Here is a 25,314-nt window from a genome sequence, read left to right on the forward strand (position 1 = left end):
TTAACGAATTCAGATTCGCCCATTTGAATGCAGTTCGAATCCGAAAAAATAATTGTGGACTCACCTTTAAATTTTACTTTTGAACTTAAAGATCAAGAAAATCTCATAGAAGTGATATTTTTTTTTTTTATTTCAGTGTATTTTTTCAGAAACCCCGTCCTATTTCCTCAACGTTTGCCTTTGACAACTTTTCGATACGATGCTACGGCTTCGGGATACAGGAATATTTAAATATCTTACACCCTTCTCAAATGTCATTCTCGAGTGCTTCATATTCACAAAAATGGCTCATATAAGCCTAGGATATATTTCTACAAAGTTTCATTGATTCCTGTTTCGGGCTGGAATTGCTGTAATACAGGGTGGATTCACTAATTCAAATTGAACTACATACGAATTAGCGGATCTGAATTCGTAATCAAGTGCACTTTGATCTTTTCAGAAATATTTATACAGGGCCGAAGGGTTTTTCTCCAAAGATTGTAAGGAGAATTAGTGCGGTTCGCTCCTTGCACATATTGCAAATAGGCGTAGTATGACACTAACACACACGGCTCGCGTTAAACCTGGGAATAGCACAGTATTTCAGGACTTTTTTCTACGAGTAAAGGAAATATTTTTTCAAAGGATTGACTACGAACGGAATTTCTCAACAATGTTTTAAATTACATTTGATCAATTTAAGAAAACTAGAATATTTTTTGCATGATGTCACAAAAATTTCAATTTGAAACAATAACATTTTACAAAACAAACGCCACTTTAAGCAACAACAAATGTATGAAAGTTTCCAAAACTTTGATCAGGCCGTTGAATTTTTTTCTCTACCTTCAGAATAGTACGGATTTGACTCCTTTTTCAAACGCTGCTTTCGCCGAAATTTGTTTTTTTTACATTCGATAAAATATAGTTTATTTTTACATTCCTCCTTTCGTGGAATATGCGCCATTTTTTAAAACCTAATAACCAACATAGACAGAGACAGTGCACGTATTTACAACAGTGAACAGGGTGCCAACTAAACATAAACTTTTTCGTTTCAACGATAGGATAACTAGAGAAAAAGGGGCTAGAGAAAGCTCAGTTCCAATTGGGTTCCCGCGCGATCAAGGTCAGTTGCTGACCCCTCGCCGAGATGAGATGAGAGAAAAAGTTTTGAGCCGTGTTGAATAACTACAGTTGAGCGGTGGACTCTACGCGGAAGGGGCAATGTCGTTGTTTCACTTGGCGTCTTGCTCCCTCTCGGCGATCTTTTTCTTCGGGACAGGGTGTCTACTCCAGGCCACTTGATGCTGCTGCTGCTTCAGCTATGCTACATGACTATGATTATTGTGTTGTTACGCTACCGGTAGTAAAGCTAGTAGATTCAACTTGTTGCTGCTGCTGCTCAATTCGTATCGTGACATTTATCTAATCGCCGTGTCAGACGTTCATGGCGTAAAAGACCGCACCCTGTTGAGAGGGCGCGGCGCCAGCCCCACCCTGGGCGGAAGAGGCGCCGGCGCCCAACGTAGGCGGCCCGTGACCGGCGGAGGTTGGCGAAAGCATGCTGGCGGCATCCGCCGGTTGAACACTGGCCGCACCCTCGGGGGCTCCCCGCTCGCCGGTGAACTTGACCAGGCCCGGCGGTTTCTCCTGCAGGGGCGGAGGTTGCTGCGACGCGAACTGACTGTAGGCCGGTGGTTTTCCCTGCGGTGGAGGCAGCGGCGGTGGACCGGAGTTGGTTGAAGCGGCCGAGGTGGCCGCCGCAATGCTGCCGGAGGTGCCGGAACTGCTGCTGCTGCTGCCGAGCCGGGGCAGGGTGGAGTAGTGGGGCGGAAGGGCACCTCGGCCGGCGACCACGTGCAGCTGCATGCCGGGCAGCGGATAGCCGACGGGGACGCGGATCGTCTGCTGGGTGACCTGTTGAAGAAGGGGGGCCGGGACGGATACGAGCGGGACAGAGAAAAAAGAAAAAAAAAAACAAGAGATGGTGAGTTGAGGGCGAGAATTTTGAGCGGGAAAAGGAAGTCGAAAATCGAATGGGATGCGATGTATGTGGGTGTGAGTGTGTGCGTATTTGCGAGTATTTGTGATCTTAAAACGTGCTAAACTACAAATTAATACATGCTAAATTGGTACATAATAATACAAACAATAAACGAATAGTGGAGATTTCAGTTTCGAACACAGTTCAGGCCACCCGTGCACGATTGTTGACTGTATCACTGAGCTGAATATTTAATTCGGGATGATGTCAGCTATTGCAAACAAAATTTCATTACATTTTCACAACATACTTTGAATTTCAGTTTTTTTACAATTTGGGTAGAAAATGATCGGGAACTTTTTATAAATTTTGGTAGTAACATTAATACATTTCGAAAATACTCAAAATTTAACCAAAACTACATATTTTCGAAAAAGTACTCAAAAATTAGATTTTTACATTATGAATAAAATAAAAATAAAAATTAGTTTTTTCCAATCGCATATTGTCAATTGAAAATCAGTTGAACGGGAATTTTTTATGCACTGCGATACAAATGATATATTTTTTGGAAAATACTCGAACTTCACAAAACTAGGTATTTTCAAAAAAGTATTAAACATAGTTTTTTTTTACAATATGGGTATCAGACAATCAGAAATTTTTCGTACGTTTCAATAAACAGAAATAAAATAATTTTCAGATGCTAAAATTTTCACAAGCATAGTTTTTTGACAATATGTGTATCAAACGAACGATCAAATTTAGTGTATATATACAGCAATTCCATTTGAAAAGAGCCTAAACCAAAAAAAAAGTTCTCCGATCGGGCCTAACATTTCAAAATCAATTAACCGCGCCATTTTAGCTGTCTTAGATGATGAGTTTGGCTATTTGGGAAAAATAGTAAAAGTTCCAAAATCTAGCTTAACTATTGAAAAGTCGTATGAAAACTTAAAATGGCGTTTTGACCGTGTCTGGACCAAAGAGCCTATGTCTGAAAATATTTTTATCAGATTCCTCGGAAAATTTCACATACCATATCGAAATTTGTCGAACCGTACGTTTTGGAGATACGATTTTTCGAAAATAAAAACTGACGCGCCACGCGCAAAAACGGGGCAAAAATCAACTTTTTCACTAAAATCAAAATGACCTATACATGTCTGGGAAATTTTGGTACCAAAGGTCATCGAAGTCTAGTGGAAAAAGTTGATTTTTGCCGATTTCGTCATTTTCCCGTTTTTGCGCGTGGCGCGTCGAAAAACGCAGTTTTTTTTTCAAAAAATCATATCTCGGAAACGTACGGTTCGACATCGCCAATTTTTTGATATGTTATGTGAAATTTTCCGAGGAATCCGATAAAAATATTTTCAGACATAGGCTCTTTGGTCCAGACACGGTCAAAACGCCATTTTAAGTTTTCATACGACTTTTCAATAGTTAAGCTAGATTTTTGGAACTTTACTATTTTTCCCAAATAGCCAAACTCATCACCTTTCTTTGCGTCTAAGACAGCTAAAATCGGATGAAATGGCGCGGAGATATGATTTTTAGAAAAAGTGGTTTTTGCGAAAATGACGAAAATTGCCATTTTTGAACCACCCTAGCACGATGTAGGCCACCCTAATGGCCAAACAAAAAAATACGGGTCTAATTATTTTGGCCAAGGAACCCCCAGAAAAATTTTGAGCCCGATCGGAGAACTTTTTTTTTGGTTTAGGCTCTTTTCAAATGGAATTGCTGTATAGTACATATGGAAACAAGTAGGAAAACTTCTTGAAACAACTCATAATTTTCACAAAGCAATGATTTTTCTAAAAAATACTTATTTTTTTCTGTTCTAAAATATGGGTTTCAATGGACGGCGAATTTTTCAAAATGTACTATTATCGAAATGTACACCCACAATTCAGAGTCGAAAGAATCGTTCCCTCAAAGTTTATTGAGATATCAATGATAAATTCGAAAGAATAATGCTACCAACTCACACCATTAAAACAAATGTGTTCATTCGTTAACTAAAACAATGTATCTCAAACACATGTCAATTAGAAGGTGACGATTCTCGAGATTTTCAATTTCCCGGGAATCGAGAGTTGAATTTAGCCATTCCCCTGGAATTCCCGGGACCCGGGAGTCTTTTACTAATGCCAAAATTTAAAATGAAAAGTACTAAATTAGTTTCTTTTTAATAAATTCATATACAAATAAATCATACTTATTCAATGAAACATTAATTTTAGTAGCCTCATTATTTTGAGAAACCAAATAAAACCTTTTGATTTTTTTCTGGATCTGCAAATAACAAACCGTTTCTTGAGCTTTTTAAGATTCAAAATTGTAGGTAGTTTAAAATATTTACGAATCTTAATTCGTACTGAGTGATTTTTCAAAAGATGCACAAAGTTGTTAATAGATTTTTGTAAAAAAATAACTAATAAAGCTAATATATAATTTTCAGGTATAGGGAATTTCGCGATATGATTTACAGTTATCAGGAAAATCCATAACTTCACCAAAAAAAACTAGATTATGAGGATTGCTATGCTCGAGAGAAGATATGGGAATTGAACTTCCCGGGCAGACGGTTATAACAAAATTAATAATATTTCAATAACAAATCCTGTTAAAATAACAAAAAGTTTTATTATTTTATCCTGAAGTTCAACTTCAAGAAAAAAAAATAATAACAGTATCTGATAAAATAACAAAATTTGGTATTGAAGTGATATTATACTGAAAATGTTTAAAAACACGCTAATAAGAGGAAATGTTATACATTTCAAAAACTCTCCTAATAACAAAATTTGTTATTCGTTAGGTATACTGACTTAGAAAAAAAATTACCATAAATCGCACAAATGGAAATGTTTCTAAGTGTCCATAACACAATCTGTTATTATTTTTTCTTTTGTTAAATACGTTTAGATCTTTGGGATAATTTTGTCTAATTTCGTCTGGTTCATTATTTTGGCCATGAAATGGGGTCCTTAAGCTAAAATTATTCTAAAAAGTTGAAATTTTGAAAGTTGATTTTTTTAATTATTTGATATACCCCCTAAGGGATTTTACTAAAATTGGCTAGAATTTCATAATAATTTTGACCAATTTCATCGGGGTCATTTATTTCACCATGAAATGGGGTTTCAAGCTAAAATTAATCCGATAAAATTAACTTTTGAGAGTTCATTTTTTTTTATTTTGTTATATTCCCTAATGGAATTGATTTATTTATTGAGAATTTTTGAAGTGTGAATAACAAAAACTGTTATTATTTTCACAGAGCCAGGAAGTCGGAGCTGACGTTGAAGTTCGGTTTGGAGTGAGACCTCGGAGACTGCATCGGATTCAGCAAATTTTCAGCAACTTTTACTTGGAGTCGGAATCTGTGATGTCGGGTATTTTTGGAGAGCTGAAGTCGTCGTTGACGTCATATCCTGCATCCAGAGTCGGAGTTGTCTTCAAAGTATGGATTCAAAGTCGCTTGGAGGTACCCGACTCAGCAGCTCTGACTAGTACAGAGGAGTTATGGCACCTGCAGGTTTATTTGCAAATTACTAATAAACCAAAACAATAACTTTTTTTGTCTTGGAGACATACCAGTTCAATAACATTATTTGTTATTATGCTGCTCCACCTCTCCGCACAAAATAACAAATCTTGTTATTCCTTCATGATTCCTTCTGTGCCCAAGTAACATTTTTTTCCAGGAGTTCTACAAGAGCTCTTCAAGATAGCTACAGCATAGCAGTTTGGACCGCGGTAGGATAAAACTCTCTCCAAGTACTCTTCCAAACTCCTGAAGAAGTTTTGAAGAAAATTTTATCCTACCGCGGTCCAAACTGCTATGCTGTAGCTATCTTGAAGAGCTCTTGTAGAACTCCTGGGAAAAAATGTTACTTGGGGTGTTTTGGTTTGTTATTGCAATAACAACATAATAACAGTTTAAGTTTTTCTTCGAACAAATCTTTGTTATTGATTTTTGTTATTTTAACAACTAATCCGATCATCCCAATAACATATTTCGATATTCTCACAATATCAAAAACTGACCTTCCCAAGTTATTTCCGTCTGCTCGGGTTAACTCTTAGAAATAATAAAAAAAATAATATTTGAAAACAAAACATTTCATTTCATTTCTGGGGTATAACTGCTAAATATTTTTTAAGGTAAATTTTGGGATCCAAAATTTTTTGGCTTCTCTCAATTATAGTTTCTGTAATTTTTGACAAGTTAAAATCTACAGTTTCTGAGCAAGAAAATTAGAGAAGTATTGGTTTATTCGAACTTGAATATCGAACATTGAACATTCATTGTTCAAAACAATTTTGAATTTTTCAAATGTTTTTCTTATTAGTTTATGTAATTTTACTTTGACATTTATAAGTTGAAAATTTCCCGGGAGTCTCGACCGAATTTCCCGGGAATCAAGAGGTCCAAAAATGGTCGATTTCCCGGGAAGTACACCAACGAGTAGAGCAACTTTTTGAGAACATTTCTGTTTATTTTCACTTTTATTAAAAGTTATGCTATTCTTTTTACAAGCATTAAAAAAAAAAAGTATTTCCCAAATGCATTCTAATCAGTCGAGGGCATTGGGCCACGCCCATTTTCCTATTTTCAGCTTAGTTCTTTTTTCTTCCAGCGCTATTTTAGGTCTGCTTAGTGCTGCCAATTGTGATGTAATTTTAAGCGAAAACTCACAAAAAGTAGCATTTATAGAGAAAATTTCCTGGCATCACTGGCTCACTCCAACATGTGCTGCTGGTGGTCTTGGTGGCCACCCTTTATTCTTTATTTGCCTTCGCTTCTCGCTCGGTTTTCTTCAGCCTTCGATTGGAATGGGTCGTCAAAAGTCAAACGTCAAAAGACTTGGCGCGTTTGTTTTTTTGATGGCGCTTGCTAATTATTTACATTTTCCGGGATTATTTTTCAAGTGAGTGACTAACTAATGGTCAAAAGAACTTGTTGCCGGTAATTGGAAGCTATTTTATATCTTAAGCGCATTGAAATCGTTAGCGCAAGTGAAACCATATTGATGGCGACTTTTGTTAAGCAGTTAACCTCTCATCTCAAAATTATGAGAAATAGTCTCGCAAAATAGAAATTATGGTCAAAAGTGCATTCAATTTGATCTGTTTGGCCAGTAAATGGCATACATTTGCGTGCTTACTTGAGGCGGTGCTGTTGCTGTTAATTTAATAGCCTAAATAGTATTTTTGGAGTATTAATCGAGCATCAAACTCTTCCTATGACGAAGATAGGTGTTTGATTAGAAAGGGTATATTTTCCCTACAAATTTTGGTCTGGAAATTCAGATTTGATTGTGCACAGTAAAATACTAGATTGCGTCATACAAAAATGCTGAAATTTGTTTAAGCCAATTTCACCCCCAGAACCGTGATGCCACCCCTGATGACGGTATTAATGATTTTAAATTTGAAAAAAAAAATATCGTATTTATAATTAATCCTCATCCTGATGCAAATCAGGACAAATGTAACGAATTTAGACAGCCGTTGAAGCCATTTTTTTCATGGTGCTCTGATAATTTTTTGATAGATTTAGATTTCAACAGCAATGGAACAAAACAATGGAGCACCTGATTCGAGTGGTAGAGATTACAGTTTTCCCATAAGGGACCATCCATAAACCACGTGGAAACAAAAAATGATAAATTTGTTTTCCAGATTCAGAGATTACTTTGTCGTAGCGCTTTTGACCCTAGGATAAAAAGGTGCAGAGCATTGAATTTGCAAAAAAAAAACAATCTTTTGGCGATGTTTTGACTTTTAAATACATTCTCAGTAAAGCTGAAAATTGTTTATTTTCATGCGAAAACGTGGAAAAGTTATCTAACGAAAATAAAAGCGTCGTCGAATTTCTCAAATGAGTATTGGAAACTTTAAAACAATCATTGTGTTTCATACAAGTTCAATGGCATATACTGCCAATGTCTGAACAACCGAAAAGTGATTTTTGCAATTCCGTCGTGAAACTTCTCACTTTTCCTGTCATTCTTGAACGACGAAATAGCCTAATTTTCTGTACCAAACATAACAGAATCGATTAGCAACACTTTTCAAAATAAATGCTGAAAATTTCTACTTTTCAGCACTTGTTTCGAAAAGTAACAACATTTTTTTGATTTAAACGATTTATTGACAAAATACATGAAAATTTGACATAAAATTTCACTCATTGTGTGTTTTTTGGAATTGCAAAAAATGTTATATGGAACACGTTGCAAAACTTGATTTTTTCAGCACTCTTCGTATTTATCCAACTCGGTGAACCTCGTTGGATAAATGTACGACTCGTGCTGAAAAAATCCTCTTTTTGCAACTTGTTGCATAAATTACTATTTTTTGTGCGTGAAAATGAATTTAAACATTACTCATTTTCACATTAGCTTTAAAACACAATATTCGAAAAAATACATATCTAATAAAATTTACATCGAATGTTTTAAGGGGAAGTAGATTTTTGTGCAAGCATGTTATTTTTTGCGAAGTGATTAGATCTATTTTTTTTATCAGAAATTTTTACACATATTTATGCAACAGATTATAGAATTAACTTTAAAATTTATCTGCTGATTTTGTTATTAAAAACTAGTGATCGTTTTCGTTGTTTTGATTTTGTAGTGCATTTTGCTTGTAACATTTAGTTAGTATTTGTTTTGAAATCGAATATATTTCGTTATTTTACACTGATTCCGACGCCGCTTCTAGGTGCTCATGTGATGAAAGTGATTACATATTTCATCTTACTTGCTAGTGCAATTCATCTATTGTTCAATCCTAACTACGGCACACGTCTAGTTCAATCCAAAAGCCTCTATATTACAGACACAAACCAACACACACACACACACACGCACAGCTTTCAGGTGTTTGTGGGAAATGCGCGATTGGCGATGAGTTTGCTTCGTGAAGTTTGAAGGTAAGCATTTCTACTAAAATCACACAGGTTCAAACCGGCTCACCTGTTGATACTCAACGATATTGTGCTGCCGGCGGTAGTTCTCCTGCTCCTGGGCCGTGTACCGCTGGTACGTTTCGGCGTTGTACGGGATCAGCACCATCGTCTGGTGGTAGTTGCGCAGCGGCGGCGGCGATTCCGGCCTTCGCGTTGGACTGCGCGCGAACTTGCCGTACGCGGCCGCCGCCGCTGCTGCTGCGACCGGATTTCCGGGCATCACTCCGCCGGCCGCCGCCACCGGATGGATGTGGTGGACGGCGTGGTGCTGGGTGTGAATCTGCTGCGACTGCACGTGCACCGTGTTGGCCTGGATGTTGCCGGCCGGGAGTTGGGCACAGTTCTGGTAGATCGCCTCCTGGCCGTGGTAGCTGTGGCGGGCCTGGGCCGGGATGTGGTAGTAGTTGCCGTGCGGGTCGACGGCGGTGACCATGTTGGTGCCGGCTGCGACGGTAGCGACGGCCTTTGACTGGGCGCCGCCGGTGCCGTTGTCCACCGGGTAGTAACTCCACGAGGCCGTGTGCTGGTGGGTGGTGATTTGCTGCTTGGCCGCCGCCAGCTGTAAACTGCTGGAGGTGTGTGGCCGCGGGAGTGTGTTCGACTGGATGGGCTGGGTCGGGGCGTTGGCCACGCTGGATGAGGATTTTGGCTGTGGTATAGAGAATCGGTTGAAACTAGAGAATTTCTTCGAACTTGTTAGAGTAGACTTACCGGTGGCGCGACCGGCGCTGCCAGTTGGGCCTGCATCTGCTGCAGGATTTCGTTGGTCGATCCGAACCGCGGTTTGATGCCCCGCACCGAGGGCCGCGAGTTGAACCCGTAGTCGTTGTGCTCGTCGTCGTCGGACCCGGCTCCGGAGGCGGGTGCCGACGTGGACGTCTCCGTGCTGTACCGCTTCTTCAGTCGCTCGGTGCGAGCGCCCTCCTGCTGGACAAACGCCGCAAGCTCGTCCGACTCCTGGCCCGGCGTTCCGGCAATCACATCCGGCGCCACCTTCTTGCCGTCGTCGTCGTGCAGCGCTGCGTCAATGTCCCCGAGGCTGTACTCGGTGCACTGGGAACTTCCCAGCGAGTTCCGGTCACCCGGGTGGGCCAACGTGTAGTACGACAGGTCGTCCCGTTGACCGGCGACGCACGCCGTCAGCGGGGCCAACGTCGAGAGGAACTGCCGCCGCGAGTCGGCCTGGCGCTGCTGCGGTGGCTGATGAATCTGTGTGTGTCCGCCCTGGATCTGTACGCCCATGCCAATGTCAGGACCAGCCGGACAACGGCAGTCCTGTAACGAATGTAACACCAAACACTCATCAATCTAGCCCGACCCGGCCCCACCAAACCACCAGAGACTAACCCAACTCACCTGCGGAATGATCACGATTGGATTCTCGTCCGCCTCCGGGATCTTCTCCTGCCGCCGGTCCCGGTGAAACAGGTCGGTGATCTTCTTGTACGTCGACCCGTTCGACCCGCTCGACGAGCTCGACGCCGACGAACTCGGCGAGAAGCTCTTGTCCGGGATGTACTTGGGCTGCTGGGGGTTCTCCTCGCCGGCCGGGCTGTCCCGCCGTTCCAGCTCGCTCAGGTCGCCCTCGTTGCCGTCGGCGCCCTCGTCGATCGGCTCGTCGATGTCGCACGTCAACTGACGGATTCGCTCCTCCAGCGAGGTCACGTCCTTGACGGGGATCTTTTTCCTATGGAGTGCAAGAAATTAACGGATAAAAAACATTAAACTCAAGAAATGCAACAGAAAATAGTTAAAATCATAGACATGACTGCATTCCAAAACTTAAATTCTCTCAAATATGCGTACCAAATAAAATGAGAATTTTTAAAGAAAAGCTTCTAGTCCGTGGGGCAAATTCCTGCGGTCTGCACTGATTATGATTTCGGTGAACGTTGTGATTAACATATTTTTGTGAGAGGACAAGCGGTTCCGCGAAACACAATCATTTCCACCGAAGCTGGAAGGAAAATTTCCGCGCAGTGTTGATTGTTTAGCAGCGAGGGAATTCGCCAGAATTGTATTTATAAAAATGGTTTTGATTTCTCAATTGAGATGCTTTGCGAATAAAATAAATCGCCGCAGTCGTCCTATCTTATGGGAAAATATATCCTTTCAAAGTAGACTTTAGAAAGCACAGTTTATATCCATTTTAGAATCGTGAAACATTTGAATCCAACTACGTTTTCATAAATTTATGCAGGGTCTAAGTTTGGTGCTACTAATTATGCTTTTTGAAGACAAGGCAAGAAACAAGAAGACAATAAAAATAGAAGATAAGAAGACAAGAAGACAAAAGACCAAACAAGACAAGACCTGTCAAAAACAATTCATTCCCCGGAGTTAAATGATTTTGGATTTTTTTTAAAACTTTAAGTTGTGTTCCAAACAAATTTGCAGAAGAGAGCGAAAAGATTCATCCTCTCTGAAGTATCTTAAAGAACTGTCAACATCGCCGCTCAACCTAACGAAATCATATTAAACACTGGACAACCCTATCCAAAATGACGAATACCCCCAATCCCAACCCCCAAACTCACTTTGGTTCATACTTGATGAGTGACCGCCGCAGCGCGTTCCGCTCGATCGTCCTCCGGATGGTGTCCGTCTCTCCAGGACCCCCCGGACTTCCGCCCGCTCCGGTGACCGAGTTCGCCGTCGAGTTGCACGCCGGAATGTTACAGCTGCTGCTATTGCTGGTGATGCTGTGCTGGTGGACCAGCGTGGCCTTCTTCGAGTCGTCGAACGCCTTCAGCGCCTCCTGCGTCAGTGCCGTCGGATGGCCACCCGGGGCCGCACCGGCGCTGGTCGTGCACACCGCCCCCGGCATCGCTCCCATCGTGGCCATCGTCGTGGTTGCGGTCATTACCGTGGCCGCCACCGCTCCGGCGGACGTGAGTGACTGGGGGAAGAGCTGCCGGACGGCCGAGTTTGGTCGCAGCGCGTTGTGGAACAGACCTGAGGAGTGCCGCTTGAGCGTGTCGGACATGTAGTTGATGGGCTTGCCGGAGCCCATTTCGCCTTCGCCCAGCCCGGACTGGACCTCGCCGTCGCAGCAGCCGTCCCGGATGGTGGACTCTTCGGTGAAGCGGACCGACCGCTTCGAACTCGTTTCCTCGTCCGACGTGACGTTCGTGGAGTCCTCGTGCTGTTTGGAAGAAGAAAGGTAGATGGTATTAAATTAATGGTTTGATCAACATGCTTAAAACTGTTTTAATTAAACCCGAGCAGACGGAAATAACTTGGGAATAACATTTTGTGTTATTTATAACAAGTTTTGTTATTTGCCGTTATGATTTTTTGTTATTGGATTTTTATTGTAATAACAGACTTATAACATCTTTAGTTATTCTTCGAAGAAATCTTGTTATTATATTTTGTTATTTTAAAACTAATCCGATCATCCCAATAACAGTTGGAGGTATTCTTCCATAATAAAAACGTTACTTTATCCACCTTTAGGTGGTTCGGCCTTCTTCTCATCTATAGTGATTTCAATCCCCCTAAAGTGTCCACATGTTTATGGATCTCCCCTAACGTTAGCAGCACCTAAGAAGTCCTAATAAAAATAAGTGATGAGTAAAAAAACAGACTACCTACAGACTTTTTGTCAAGATTATACAAACACGGCCTTTGAAGAAAATGGCATCCCTCTACACGGCTTTTTCGTGGCGATCAAACCCGACCAGTTGAGGTTATGTGAATTCAGACCATTTTTTAAACTGCTTGTAATTTAAGATAGGTAAGTCAGATCTTGAAAATTCTTACTACACCTAAAAGGTCTTCTCATATGCTTTCTAAAAATATATAACATGTGAGGGTTTCATGAAAAACCACCCTTTTACCATAATTTTAATTTAATATGAAACAGTTTTTTTAACATAACTTTTTAAATACATGATAAAACTGCATGAATTTAAATAGCAACTTAGGGGACGTCAAGACGGATCGATTAAAACCATTCCGGCCAAAATCGGTTAAGCCTGTGACGAGATATTCCAGTGACATTGATTTGGTACACATGTCTACATACAACCAAACACACAGACATTTGCTCAGCTGGTGATTCTGAGTCGTTATGTACAAATGAAGGTAGGTCTAGGAGGTCTAATTAAAAAGTTCGTTTTCCGAGTGATTTTATAGCCTTTCCTCAGTAAGGTGAGGAAGGCAAAAAAGCAATTCCCAAGTTATTTTTGGCTTTCAACCAATATCAGACCAATAACAAACTTTGTTATGATAACATAAACTGTTATTAAACCCTTATGCAAAAATGGATTTTTCAAGAAGATTTCACAACACTATCTGTTATTTTAACAGTATTTGTTATTGAAATGGCATGAATTTTGTTATTACCGTCTGCCCGGGAAGTCTCAACACATTTTTCACATTTCCAAGTCAGAGGAAGTCATTTTTATAACTTTTTCCGTGCAATTCTCCATACAATTTTGCGGAATCGTCCCGAGCAGACGAAAATAACCTGGAAATACATTTTATTTTCATATTTGAAAATACTAGGCTAATTATATTATTTGAAATTTATAACAAGAATTGTTATTTGGGTAATTCTCCGCCAACTCACACAGCAGTTGCCCCGACCCCTCTTCGATTTGCGTGAAACTTTGTCCTATGGAGTAACTTTTGTCCCTGATCATGAATCCGAGGTCCGTTTTTTGATATCTCGTGACGGAGGGGCGGTACGACCCCTTCCATTTTTGAACATGCGAAAAAAGAGGTGTTTTTCAATAATTTGCAGCCTGAAACGGTGATGAGATAGAAATTTGGTGTCAAAGGGACTTTTATGTAAAATTAGACGCCCGATTTGATGGCGTACTCAGAATTCCGAAAAAACGTATTTTTCATCGAAAAAAACACTAAAAAAGTTTTAAAAATTCTCCCATTTTCCATTACTCGACTGTAAAAAAATTTGGAACATGTTATTTTATGTGAAATTTAATGTACTTTTCGAATCTACATTGACCCAGAAGGGTCATGTTTTCATTAAGAACAAAATTTTTCATTTTAAAATTTCGTGTTTTTTTAACTTTGCAGGGTTATTTTTTAGAGTGTAACAATATTCTACAAAGTTGTAGAGCAGACAATTACAAAAATTTTGATATATAGACATAAGGGGTTTGCTTATAAACATCACGAGTTATCGCGATTTTACGAAAAAAAGTTTTGAAAAAGTTGGTCGTCATCGATCATGGCCGTTCATAGTCAGGGTTTGTTCAAATATTACGTCCAGTGATTTTCGGGATTTCGGACCCCCCCCCCTCCCCCCTGTCACGCACTTTGCCTATACCTTTAACATGGGCTGTCACAAACCCCAGACCCCCCCCCCCTCCCCCTATTCATGGACGTAATTTTTGAACAAACCCTCACCCGCGACAGACACGGACCACGAAACGAAGAAAAACGCAAAAAGTAACTTTTTCAAAACTTTTTTTCGTAAAATCGCGATAACTCGTGATGTTTATAAGCAATCCCCTTATGCCTATATATCAAAATTTTTGTAATTGTCTGCTCTACAACTTTGTAGAATATTGTTACACTCTAAAAAAAAACCCTGCAAAGTTAGAAAAAACACGATATTTTAAAATGAAAAATTTTGTTCTAAATGAAAAAATGACCCTTCTGGGTCAATGTAGATTCGAAAAGTACATTAAATTTCCCATAAAATAGCATGTTCCAAAAATTTTTACAGTCGAGTAACGGGAAATGGGAGAATTTTTAAAACTTTTTTAGTGTTTTTTTCGATGAAAAATACGTTTTTTCGGAATTCTGAGTACGCCATCAAATCGGGCGTCTAATTTTACATAAAAGTCCCTTTGACACCAAATTTCTATCTCATCATCGTTTCAGGCTGCAAATTATGGAAAAACACCTCTTTTTTCGCATGTTCAAAAATGGAAGGGGTCGTACCGCCCCTCCGTCACGAGATATCAAAAAACGGACCTCGGATTCATGATCAGGGACAAAAGTTACCCCTTAGGACAAAGTTTCACGCAAATCGAAGAGGGGTCGGGGCAACTTTTCCCGATTTCGTGTGAGTTGGTAGAGAATTACCCATTTGTCGTTATGATTTTTTTTGTTATTGGGTTTTTATTGTAATAACAGACTAATAACATTTTAAGTTATTCTTCGAACAAATCTTTGCTTCGCAATGCGGCCTCATTTTAGAACTGTCAATATTGTTTACGTATGGTTTTTGAAAAGGTCGCATGAAATAAATACATAATTTCTTGAGCATCACGAGAAAAGGGCGGATTAGCATTTTGACAGCTGGAACAATTTTGCAAATTAGATCAATAAAACAAAGTTCTACTTGGCCATTCAAGAAAAACAACACAACACAATGAACTCTGGAGCAACATTTGAAAGGGGCGGTACGACATTGCTCTTACGGCCTTTCATTACACGCGTTTAAATGGGACGAAAGGCCGTAAGAGCAATGTCGTACCGCCCCTTTCAAATGTTGCTCTGGAACTGAACTAAAAACTTTATGGCTTCAGTTTCCTTGAAACAAAATAAAAATTGTTTAATATTTCCTGTCCGTTGCATAAAAATCCATTACGCTTTCAAAATACTAACTAAATTTCTTTCGAAAATGCTTTAAACTAGCTGTAAGTGAACACCAAAGAGCTGATATGCCAACATTAGGTATTCGATGGAATTATATGCTGTTCCCCTAGTTCAAATTTGAGATTAAACATAAATCTTTCTAAAGGAAAAAAAACTGAAAAAAGTTTTTATTCATGTAATTTATGTCCGATGCGCATACGACCTTTTCAAATGCCACGCGCTTAAAACTTGTTTCGATCTTGGTTCGATTTTGACTTCACTTGTTTGTCGTGTCGTAACCGGGGGGATGGCAACCCTATTCCGACCTAAGCAAACTGACAACAGTCAACATTAGCATGGTTGTCAAATGAGAGCCCACAACAAAAGCACTAACTGTCAAATGGTAGCCCATAACAAATCATTGTTTGGGTTTTTGATTTTCAAATTTAATTTAAGAGCGAGTCCACGAACAGGGCATACCCTTTTGTATGAGACGTCGTTTGGACCTCACCAATCTGCCTGAAATTTTCAGGGGTTGTTTGTACATATAAAACTAGCATCTGGCTAAAATATGAGCACTCTACGTCAACGGGAAGTGGGGCAAATCGGGACACAAAGTTTAAACGTTCAAAAACGACAAAAATCTTAATAAGGCTATAACTTTGGCAAAATTAAATTTAATTTCAAAATTCAAAATGTATCTGAAAGGGCTTAAAAAATGCAACAAAATGCAGGGAGAAGCATCCCAATTGGTTAAATCTAAAGGGAGTTATTGGCATTTTATTGAAAAAATAGCATAATTTTCAAACTCAAATAAAAAAGTGTTCCATCCAGATATCAACTCGGTTCGACCTGCAGCTTGTAGGAGACATCTGGGACTACCATCTGAGACTGAGAACTCTTTGGGTAAGGCAGTTTAACATATTAAATAGACACTTTTACTTTTAGTAATTTTTTTGGTTGTAAATTTTTGCTCGGGAGACCCTTTAGATCCCATTTTCTGGTGATAATTTTATCATATTCGTGTTCCTGAGACAATTTCACAATAGAAACTTGCCTAAAAGTTGTTATTTTTATCCATTTTAACTCTTTAAAAAATGAAAGTTATAGCCATTTTAAGATTTTTGACGTTTTTGAACCTTCAAAATTTGTGTCCGTTTTGCCCCACTTCCCGTTGACCTAGAGTTCTCATATTTTGGCCAGATGCTAGTTTTATATGTACAAACAACCCCTGAAAATTTCAGGCAGATGGGTGAGGTCGATGCAAGATGGGTATGCTTTGCTCGTGGACTCGCTCTTAACTTAATTTCTAGGAATTATAAAATCACTTACAGATGCGGCAAAGGGCCATTTTACAAGATCATTAAAAAATTGGTCAAACTTTGGTAACCCCTGATTTAAACTATAAGAGGCTACATCTCAGCAACTGGAAGTACGATCAATATTTCCAAAGAAAGAAAATTTAATATTTATTTTCTGGGCATTAAAAAAAATGCAAGTCTACTTTTCCACATTATCAAATTGGAAAGTTTTACTTGTTTTTAAAATTTAATAGCAAATTAATTTTATTCTCAAACTTTAAGTCTGTTAGCTCAAATTGGTAATTTTTCGAAGAAAATACTTTCCATTTGTGATGGATGCATGAAATTTACAAGGATTGAACAAATGTCAATATGAGATTTCTATTCATATGAAATTGTTTTGAGAAAACTTTTTTTTTCGAGGTATATAATTTTCAATACGAAAACATTCATAAACTCTCTCAAAACGCCACCAATGACTGAAAACCCCAATCCATCAACCATGGCTAAGAACTACGGCTAAATCCTTCTGAAAGCAATATCCAATTGAGCTGCATTCCCACCAATATTTCCACCGAGATTGCCCACCTCGACATTCAAACGAGCGAGTGAGTGGATTTTTCCGGCCGTTTTCCACAAATCGCAAACCTCGCAGTGCGGAAAACAAGAAACACGAGGAAGAAAACTGTTTTGATGATTTAGCTGCAGCCAGACTGCCTGTTACTGACGACAGTGATGCTAGTATTTTTTTTACGTTTTATTATTTGTTGATCTGTGATTTTTGCGATAAATTGTTTATGATCGTTTCAAAAAAACATATTTGACACCATTGAAATGTCATTAGGTAATTAATCAAAATGTCTGCAATTTCCATCACTGCCCGCCACATTCTGCGACAAGGATTTACCGAAAGACGCTCGAGTCGAGAACGGCTCGGAGTGATTTCCATAATGATGAACGCTAGCGATTAAAGAGCTCTCCTCCTCCTTCGTATCACGATGGCAGTTTGATCCTGGATCCGCAATATGTCCTCTTTCCCACCCAGTCAGCGCGATATGAATTTTTCATCCCGTCAAATAACATTTTATTAGCTATATGGCAAACGTGCCCGGACTGCAAATGTGGGCCACCAGGAGCGATTCTGTGCTGGTCCAAGTGGGGGAGGGAGGAGCTCGTCCCTCCACCACGATATCGATTTTTAGCTTATCCTCGCGAGCTCGCGATTCTGATCCCGATGAGTATCGCGATATCGTGATGGACTAGGAAGGGGTGTGTTGGTGGAGGACAGGCACAGGGCAATCAAAATGTTCAACTTTTGGTTGGAATTCTAGAATAAATGAACGTAAATCAGAGAATCTGGTGCAAGCGAATTGTTTTCGGACGATTGCGCATTGCGTGGATTTTGGAGGAGATCGAGTAACTTTCAGATGGATGAACTTAGTCTATCGGAATTGTTTTGACGGGTTTTATTTTTCCGGGTTTGAAGCATTGAGACTAGGTGGTGAGATTTGGTCAAATTGTTTTGGCTTTGCTCAATGATACTTAATTCTGTTAAAAAGGTTGTGTAAGGGAAATCTTCCCCTACACAAATTAAAGAAAATTATTTTCATTGAAAAAAAAATCAAAATCGATTGTAAACCTTTCAAATATTGCATTACATTTATTTATGTATATTTATATTAATAACTAATATAGCTTTATTTATTTGCGTATTTTAAATTTTGGGATCAACGATAGGGAAAGACACAAAATCATAGAAAAACCATGACAGAAGCATAACTTTACAAATGTATATTAAAAGCAGAGCAATTCATTGCCTTCGGTATGCCCAACGAAGCCATTTTGCATCATTAGTTTGTCAACATAATTTTCCATACAAATTTGGCAGCTGTTTATAAAAAAATGATGAATGAAAATTCTGAAATCTGTATCTTTTGAATGAATTTTTTGATCGATTTGGCGTCTTGGGCAAAGTTGTAGGTAAGGACTACACTGAAAAAAATGGTGCACAGTAAAAAAATTGTTTGGTGATTTTTCATTCCACTTTTTGAGACTTAAACATTATATGCATAAAACACTATTTTTTCAATTTTTTATATGTTTTAGGGGACATATAATGCCAACTTTTCAGAAAACTCCAGGTTGTGAAAAAGATCTTTTGTCGAGCTATGAATTTTTGAGTCATTCATTTTTCGATTCAGTCATTTTTCGATGTAAAATCAAATTTTCAATCAAAAAGTATTTCAGTAAAATTTTGATAAATTGCACCGTTTTCAAGTATAGCAATTTTATGTAACTTTTTTGAATAGTGGTAGTTTCTCATTTTTTTAACTACTGCTCATGTTTGTCCACTTATGAAAAAGATATTTTTGAAAAGCACAATCTGGAAATTTCTGAAAAGTTGCCAATTGATGTCCCCTAAAACATATTTAAAAATAAAAAATGAAAAAATAGTGTTTTTTTGCAAATCAAGTTTTGGTGTCAAAAAGTTAAATAAAAAATCACCAACTTTTTTTTACCGTGTATCATTTATTTTCAGTGTAGTACGTATCCATACCTACAACTTTGTCGAAGACACCAAATCGAACAAAAATTGAAGGCAAATTGAAGGCATACCGAAAGCACCAAAAAAGAATTGTGAGCAATTCTCCACGAAATCGGTCTTTTTTTTTTTAATTTTAATTTTGTATTTTTTAATCCGACTGAAACTTTTTTGGTGCCTTCGGTATGCCCGAAAAAGCCATTTTGCATCATTAGATTCTCCATATAATTTTCCATACAAATTTGGCAGCTGTCCATACAAAAACTACCTTAATCCACCTATGTGGTTGATGCCTTCCTCACTTTTTACCAACAATGGGTAATATGAGTGATTTAGACACATATTTCAGCTATTTTTTTAGATCCATAAAAATAAGTACACAGATATAACTTAAGTGGTCATAACTCGAGACAGGGTTGCCAGATCTTCTATGTTGTGGTCTTGTTGGAAAGGTCTCTTGATTATCTAACCAACGATCGGATGATGGATCCGGACATCGTTTACATACATTTAAGTGAGATCCGGCTTCAAAAAAGTACATAAATATCACTTAAGTAGTCATAACTCGAGACAGGGTTGCCAGATTTTTAATGTTGTGGACTCGTTGGAAATGTCTCTCGATTACCTATCCAACGATGGGTCGGATGATGGATCCGGTCATCGTTTACATACATTTAAGTGAGATCCGGCTTCATAAAAGTACATAAATATCACTTAAGTAGTCATAACTCGAGACAGGGTTGCCAGATCGTCAATGTTTTGGACTCGTTGGAAAGGTCTCTCGATTACCTATCCAACGATGGGTCGGATGATGGATCCGGACATCGTTTACATACATTTAAGTGAGATCCGGCTTCAAAAAAGTACATAAATATCACTTAAGTAGTCATAACTCGAGACAGGGTTGCCAGATTTTTAATGTTGTGGACTCGTTGGAAATGTCTCTCGATTACCTATCCAACGATGGGTTGGATGATGGATCCGGACATCGTTTACATACATTTAAATGAGATCCGGCTTCAAAAAAGTACATAAATATCACTTAAGTAGTCATTACTCGAGACAGGGTTGCCAGATCGTCAATGTTGTGGACACATTGGAAAGGTCTCTTGATTACCTATCCAACGATGGTTTGGATGATGGATCCGGACATCGTTTACATACATTTAAATGAGATCCGGCTTCAAAAAAGTACATAAATATCACTTAAGTAGTCATAACTCGAGACAGGGTTGCCAGATCGTCAATGTTGTGGACTCATTGAAAAGGTCTCTCGATTACCTATCCAACGATGGGTCGGATGATGGATCCGGACATCGTTTACATACATTTAAGTGAGATCCGGCTTCAGAAAAGTACATAAATATCACTTAAGCAGTCTTAACTCGAGACAGGGTTGCCAGATTTTTAATGTTGTGGACTCGTTGGAAAGGTCTCTCGATTACCTATCCAACGATGGGTTGGATGATGGATCCGGACATCGTTTACATACATTTAAGTGAGATCCGGCTTCAGAAAAGTACATAAATATCACTTAAGCAGTCTTAACTCGAGACAGGGTTGCCAGATTTTTAATGTTGTGGACTCGTTGGAAAGGTCTCTCGATTACCTATCCAACGATGGGTTGGATGATGGATCCGGACATCGTTTACATACATTTAAGTGAGATCCGGCTTCAGAAAAGTACATAAATATCACTTAAGCAGTCTTAACTCGAGACAGGGTTGCCAGATTTTTAATGTTGTGGACTCGTTGGAAAGGTCTCTCGATTACCTATCCAACGATGGGTTGGATGATGGATCCGGACATCGTTTACATACATTTAAGTGAGATCCGGCTTCAAAAAAGTACATAAATATCACTTAAGTGGTCATAACTCGAGACAGGGTTGCCAGATCGTCAATGTTGTGGACTCATTGGAAAGGTCTCTCGATTACCTATCCAACGATGGGTCGGATGATGGATCCGGACATCGTTTACATGCATATAAATGAGATCCGGATATATGTGAAAACACATTTTTATACATAACTTTTGAACTAGTTATCGAAACTTCAAACAATTCAATAGCGATGTATGGGACCCTAAACCAAGTCGAATGCAACTGGTTTGGTCAAAATCGGTTCAGCCAGTGCTGAGAAAACTCAGTGAGAATTTTGGTCACATACATACATACACACACACATACACACACACATACACACACACATACACACACACATACACACACACAGACATTTGTTCAGTTTTCGATTCTGAGTCGATATGTATACATGAAGGTGGGTCTTCGAGCTTTTAATAAAAAGTTCATTTTTAGAGCAGGATTATAGCCTTACCTCAGTGAGGAAGGCAAAATGATGTATGAAAATTCAAAAATATGTTTAATTTGAAGGCAATTGTTGTTCGATTTGGTGAAAATTCAAAAATCTGTATCTTTTGGAGGAATTTTTTGATCGATTTGGTGTCTTGGGCAAAGTTGTAGGTATGGATATGGACTACACTGAAAAAAAATGAGACAAGGAAAAAAAAAATTTGGTGGTTTTTTATTTGACTTTTTGTCACTAAAACTTGATTTTCAAAAAAAAAACACTATTTTTAATTTCTTTTATTTTTTGATATGTTTTAGAGGACATAAAATGCCAACTTTTCAGAAATTTCCAGGTTGTGTGTGTGTGTGTGTGTGTGTGTGTGTGTGTGTGTGCAACCAACCAAACGGGACCACGCGGTCGCTTCTTACAAATTGAGTTGTTTCCATGTATTTTTAGATCTACATTCTATACATGCAAATAACTCGCATAGGCATTTGGAAGGTGTTAGCTCTGCCGAGCTTCGGTGACCCATTTCTACGCTGGCTAGCCGAGCGCGAGGTCCCTCAGCTTTTATCGACAAGCCCCGCCCTGAAGAACGTTTGCACCAATCGGGTTCAAACGTTATTTAGAACTTCCGAACCCTTGTCAAATGGACAAGGACCCAGCGCGTATATAGTTTGATAGTAACAGTATTCCTAATTCCAGACGTTGCTCACCAAGCCGTGATGGCCTAGTGGTTAGCATTTTTGCTTACCAATCCAAAGGACGGGGGATCGAACCCCGACTCGGGCGACTTTGATTTTTCGTTCATGTTCAGAGTTTCAAGATTAATATTTCCTATACTTTCTCGTTGGGAGCAGATGGGAATCGAACCCAGGACCATTCGCTTAGAAAGCGAACACCGTAACCAGTCAGCCACGGCCGCTCCTTTTTCAGAAATTTCCAGGTTGTGCAAAAAATCTTTGAGTGAGTTATGAATTTTTTAATCAATACTGATTTTTTCAAAAAATCGAAAAATAGGTCGCAAAAATTTTTTAACTTCATTTTTCGATGTAAAATCAAATTTGCAATCAAAATGTACTTTAGTGAAATTTTGATAAAGTGCACCGTTTTCAAGTTAAATCCATTTTTAGGTGACTTTTTGCCTTCCTCACCTTACTGAGGAAAGGCTATAAAATCACTCGAAAAATGAACTTCTTAATTCGACCTCGTAGACCCACCTTCACGTATACCTATCGACTCAGAATCATGTTCTGAGCAAATGTCTGTGTGGATGTGTATAGGTGGGTGGACAAAAAAATTGTCACTCGATTATCTCCGAACTGGATGAACGGATTTTGACCGTATTAGTCTCATTCGATCCGTCTTGGGGTCCCATAGGTCTCTATTTAAAATCAGCAAGTTTAGTTAAGTACTTCAAAAGTTCTGCTAAAAAACGATCTTGGCGTATGTCCGGAAGATTGTAAAAAGGGTGGTTTTTGCAAGAAACCCTATCATGTTATATATTTTCAGAAAGGTATTAAAAAGACCTTTCCAATGAGCCCAAAACATTGAAGATCTGACAACCCTATCAAAAGTTATTAGCACTTAAGTGTTATTTATACACTTTTTGGAGGCCGGATCTCAGATATTTCAGTAAAAATTATGTCCGGGTCCATCATGCGACCCATCGTTAGTTAGATAATTGAAAGACCTTTCAAATGAGCCTAAAACATCAAGGATCTGACAATCCTATCAAAAGTTATTAGCACTTAAGTGTTATTTATACACTTTTTGGAGGCCGGATCTCAGATATTTCAGTAAAAATGATGTCCGGGTCCATAATGCGACCCATCGTTAGTTAGATAATCAAAAGTCCTTTCAAATGAGCCTAAAACATCAAGGATCTGACAATCCCATCAAAAGTTATTAGCACTTAAGTGTTATTTATACACTTTTTGGAGGCCGGATCTCAGATATTTCAGTAAAAATTATGTCCGGGTCCATGATGCGACCCATCGTTAGTTAGATAATTGAAAGACCTTTCGAATGAGCCTAAAACATCAAGGATCTGACAATCCTATCAAAAGTTATTAGCACTTAAGTGTTATTTATACACTTTTTGGAGGCCGGATCTGAGATATTGTGATAAAAATATTGTCTGAATCTTCCATGTGAATTTTCGTTGGATAGGTTTTTTATCAGACCTTGCTGATGAGCCAGAAAAATTGAAGGTCTGCGAACCCTATCAAAAGAAATCAGTAATAAAATTGATTTGTTAAACATGTTAAGGGAATGTTGCTATTTTTACTGAATATATTGACTTTATGAATGTGAGGAAGGCACCAACCACCTAAAGGTGGATTAAGTATCGTTTTTGAAAATAGTTGCAGTTTTTCATTTTTTTAAATTAGTGCGCATGTTTGCCCACTTTAAAAAAAATATTTTTGAAAAGCTGAGAAAATTCTCTTTATTTTGCATTTCTGAACTTTGTTGATACGACCCTTAGTTGCTGAGATATTTCCATGCAAAGGTTTAAAAACAGGAAAAATGATGTTTTCTAAGTCCCACCCAAATAACACACAATTTTCTAATGTCGATATCTCAGCAACTAATGGTCCGATTTTCAATGTTAAAATATGAAATATTTTTGAAATTTTCCGATTTCTTCGATAAAAATATTTTCAAAATTTTTAAACCAAGACTAACATTTCAAAAGGGCCAAACATTTAATATTACGCCCTTTTAAAATGTAAGTCTTGGTTTAAAAATTTTGAAAATATTTTTTTCGAAAACATCGAAAAATTTCACGACTGTTTCATATTTTAACATTGAAAATCGGACCATTAGTTGCTGAGATATCGACATTAGAAAATGGCGTGTTGTTTGGGTGGGACTTAGAAAACATCAATTTTCCTGTTTTTTAACCTTTGCATGGAAATATCTCAGCAACTAAGGGTCGTATCAACAAAGTTCAAAAATGCAAAATATAGAGAATTTTCTTAGCTTTTCAAAAATATTTTTTTCAAAAGTGGGCAAACATGTGCACTAATTTAAAAAAATGAAAAACTGCGACTATATTCAAAAAAGTCACCTTAAAATGGATTTAACTTGAAAACGGTGCACTTTATCAAAATTTCACTAAAGTACTTTTTGATTGCAAATTTGTTTTTACATCGAAAAATGAAGTTGAAAATTTTTTGCGACCAAATTTTCGATTTTTTGAAAAAAAACAGTATTGATTCAAAAAATCATAACTCGCTCAAAGATTTTTTGCACAACCTGGAAATTTCTGAAAATTTGGCATTTCGACGGCAACATTTCAAAAAGCATCATGTACAAACCGTGAAATTTGAGAAAAACGCATTTGAATGTTGGGCATCATTTTTCAATTCCCAATTTAATATAAAAGCAAAAGAAGACGTTCTAATGATAACAAATGATGAAAAACGTTGCTTTTATTGATACTTGATCATTCATATTCAATAAAACATTGATTCCTAATTGATTCTGTCAGTATATTTAAGAAAAACAAACATAACTTCTTTTGAAATCACCAATGTTTATCACTTGTAGCCCCAACGGGGTCAAAAAAGTTGGAAATGCATTTTCACCGGCTCATACAACTCCTGGAAAAAAGTTAGAAATGCCTTTTTTATTATTTTTTAAGG

The 25,314-nt window shown here is 38.3% G+C and overlaps 1 protein-coding gene across 1 annotated transcript in view; it reads right to left on the minus strand.

The window, feature by feature from the left end:
* Positions 1-112: 112 nt before the first annotated feature.
* The window catches only part of LOC6032521, a 290,364-nt gene continuing 265,162 nt past the window's right edge, over positions 113-25,314 (minus strand). Inside the window, exons 7-11 of the mRNA XM_038260848.1 lie at positions 11,492-12,099; positions 10,311-10,641; positions 9,666-10,229; positions 8,962-9,603; positions 113-1,902 (exon numbers count right to left, since the gene is read on the minus strand). Coding sequence (XP_038116776.1) covers positions 1,423-1,902; positions 8,962-9,603; positions 9,666-10,229; positions 10,311-10,641; positions 11,492-12,099 — 2,625 coding nt within the window. The 3' untranslated portion in view covers positions 113-1,422. The remainder of the gene's footprint in view (positions 1,903-8,961; positions 9,604-9,665; positions 10,230-10,310; positions 10,642-11,491; positions 12,100-25,314) is intronic.

Source organism: Culex quinquefasciatus, chromosome 3 (assembly GCF_015732765.1).
Source record: "Culex quinquefasciatus strain JHB chromosome 3, VPISU_Cqui_1.0_pri_paternal, whole genome shotgun sequence".
Taxonomy (NCBI): Eukaryota; Metazoa; Arthropoda; class Insecta; order Diptera; family Culicidae; genus Culex; species Culex quinquefasciatus.